This window comes from Buceros rhinoceros, unplaced genomic scaffold (genome assembly GCF_000710305.1).
Source record: "Buceros rhinoceros silvestris isolate BGI_N320 unplaced genomic scaffold, ASM71030v1 scaffold2541, whole genome shotgun sequence".
Taxonomy (NCBI): domain Eukaryota; kingdom Metazoa; phylum Chordata; class Aves; order Bucerotiformes; family Bucerotidae; genus Buceros; species Buceros rhinoceros.
This window is the reverse complement of record NW_010393479.1, coordinates 40,130-42,414: the sequence shown is the minus strand read 5'-3', so window position 1 is coordinate 42,414 and position 2,285 is coordinate 40,130. Positions and strand designations below refer to the sequence as shown.

The 2,285-nt window shown below is 45.8% G+C and overlaps 1 protein-coding gene across 1 annotated transcript in view; it reads left to right on the top strand.

The window, feature by feature from the left end:
* SEC22C (SEC22 vesicle trafficking protein homolog C (S. cerevisiae)) overlaps positions 1-2,285 on the top strand; it is a 10,963-nt gene that overhangs the window by 7,924 nt on the left and 754 nt on the right. Inside the window, exons 5-6 of the mRNA XM_010144848.1 lie at positions 693-811; positions 1,261-1,326. Coding sequence (XP_010143150.1) covers positions 693-811; positions 1,261-1,326 — 185 coding nt within the window. The remainder of the gene's footprint in view (positions 1-692; positions 812-1,260; positions 1,327-2,285) is intronic.

Below are 2,285 nucleotides of genomic sequence, written 5' to 3'. Positions count from 1 at the left end.
TGGGAGACAGGCAGGTGTAGCGCATGGTGAAGTGTGGCTCAGGGGCCGACACCTGCAGCGCCCTCTTTAATTCCTAGGCTCTAGTTTTGACCATGTTTTGTCAGCCTGAGAGGCCCAGAGGTGAGAGCAGCAGTTCTGTGACAGACTTTCCCCTGCTGTCACTGGGCAGTGTCATCCTGACAGCTCCTACAACAGCTCTGTTAGCAGCAGGGCGTCAAAGTCCTTGGCTCGTACAGTTTGCAGTCTGGCAGCTGCTTGGTCAGGGCACCAAAGGCTCTGTGGAAACTATGTGGGTGAAACCGAATCGCTGTTACCAGACTGAACTCTCAGACTGTCAGTGGGAAGAAACACCTAATTACCAGCTGAGGAAGAGGTGAATCACTGTCTTGCTTTTATGGGTGTCAGGAATCTAAGCTCTTTCCCAGGCTTTTGGGTGCTTAAAGCCTCTAGCAACCTGTGAGGGGTGTTCAGAACACTGATCTGCTGAAATAAAGAGTTCGAAAATACCGACGTGCACCATAAAAGACGACATTAACACTAAATTCTCTTGCTTAATGTGATTTAGAAATACTCGGGAGCTCACGAAAGGTTTTGAAAATGTTTAAAACCCGCTTAGGCTGATCTGAGTCGGTTCATGTTAAAAGCTTCACAGTAACAGTGCAAACTTTCCCTGATGTCTGGGCTTTTTTAAGTCCCTACTTACAGAATGCAGCCTGTGACTCCCCTGGGGATTCTGTCGCTTGTTCTGAACATCATGTGCGGAGCGTTGAACCTCATTCGCGGCGTTCACCTGGCAGAGCACTCATTTCAGGTAACCCCGGTCGCGCTGACCTGCACGTGGGGCAAAGGGAGAGAGTTTTCTGGGTGACCAGATTGAGGGTGGCTCTTCTGCTTCTGTGAAGAGACACAGAAACATTTTAGTCTTGTCAAACTGTCTGGATTATTATTTTTTTTTCTATTCTTGTATTTACGTCTAGATGCTTTTCTGTAAAGTTTTTTTTTTTAAACTAACATGAAATGTAAACAACTTTAAAAAAGGAGAAAGTGTCCTGATTACACGGTGGCACAGTTGGATTTAGCAGGAATTGTCACATAAGCCTCAGTTCTTGGTGTCTTGTTCTTGCTGTTTAACACTGTTACAGTCAATCAGCATCAGGGAGGATGAGGGGTACTCGATGAAATAGCGTGTTCCAAAATATCAAGCAGCACTTGCTATAAACTGGAGCTGACGTAGTTGTTTGTCACTTCTCATCCCCACAGGAGGACCGTGAAGGGATCAGCAATGTGATTGCTTTTCTTCTACCTTTTCTAGCCTGCGTGTTCCAGGTAGGTGAGCTAAATAAAACCCTCTCTCATAATTTTTGTATTATAACATACGAGACAATGTAATTTTCAGGTAAGCAGAGAAGCAGTTTGTTTTTTAGCATCCTACTCAGGTGATTCCGTGGAGGTTTTCCAGTGAGGTGGCAGAAAGACAGTGAAAGGCACAATCTGCCTCTTGGTATTTACATGCCAAATGGGGCTGAGCGTGATAATCACAGATTATTTTCTCTGGCCTCCTTACGCGGAAGAGTTTGAATGAGGAAAATATTCTGTGCTCTAGATGGGTTAGGGGTAGGGTTAGCACCCAGATGGGCTCTTCTCGAAAGGTTCCTTAAATACCTGAAGCACTGGTCCCCACAAGCTTTAACTTGAGGGCAAGATGTTTGCAAAATCTTCAGCCTTTAGCCTGTCCTCGCAAGAAGCTGCTGTAGTTGGGTTAGTAGCTGACAGGAGGAAAAACACACCACCTGCAGGGAGCACTACCTGAAGACTTCTGTTTAACCGTGGTACTTAAAATTTGTAGTGAGGCTGCTTATTTGTATCGTAATCAATACAATTTAGTGTCTTTCAGCCTTCTTACACCTCAGCTCACAGCAGAGCTTTAAGGTGGGGAGGTAGTAGCTGGGGTCTAAATCCTTGATGCAAGTCATTCTTCACAAAGAAAAGGCTCTGTCCTGCTTTTCTCCAGTCAGTACCTGAAGCTAGAGAAGCTAAATAAAGGAGAGCGCTCTCCTATCCTTTTGATCTATAGCAGTCATCTTGACAAAACGCTTGAGAAGCATAAATTGAGCTCAGCTGTGAAGCGCTTTCTGCACGCCGCTCTCTGCTGGTGTCATCAGCGCGGCTGGGAGCCCTGACCTTAAGTGAGAAAGCTCGATCTGTTACTGCCGGGGTGGGAACAGTAACTCTTCTGCCAGCACTCCCAGTTTTTAATTATATCCTGTGAGGGTTGAAGATCTTCA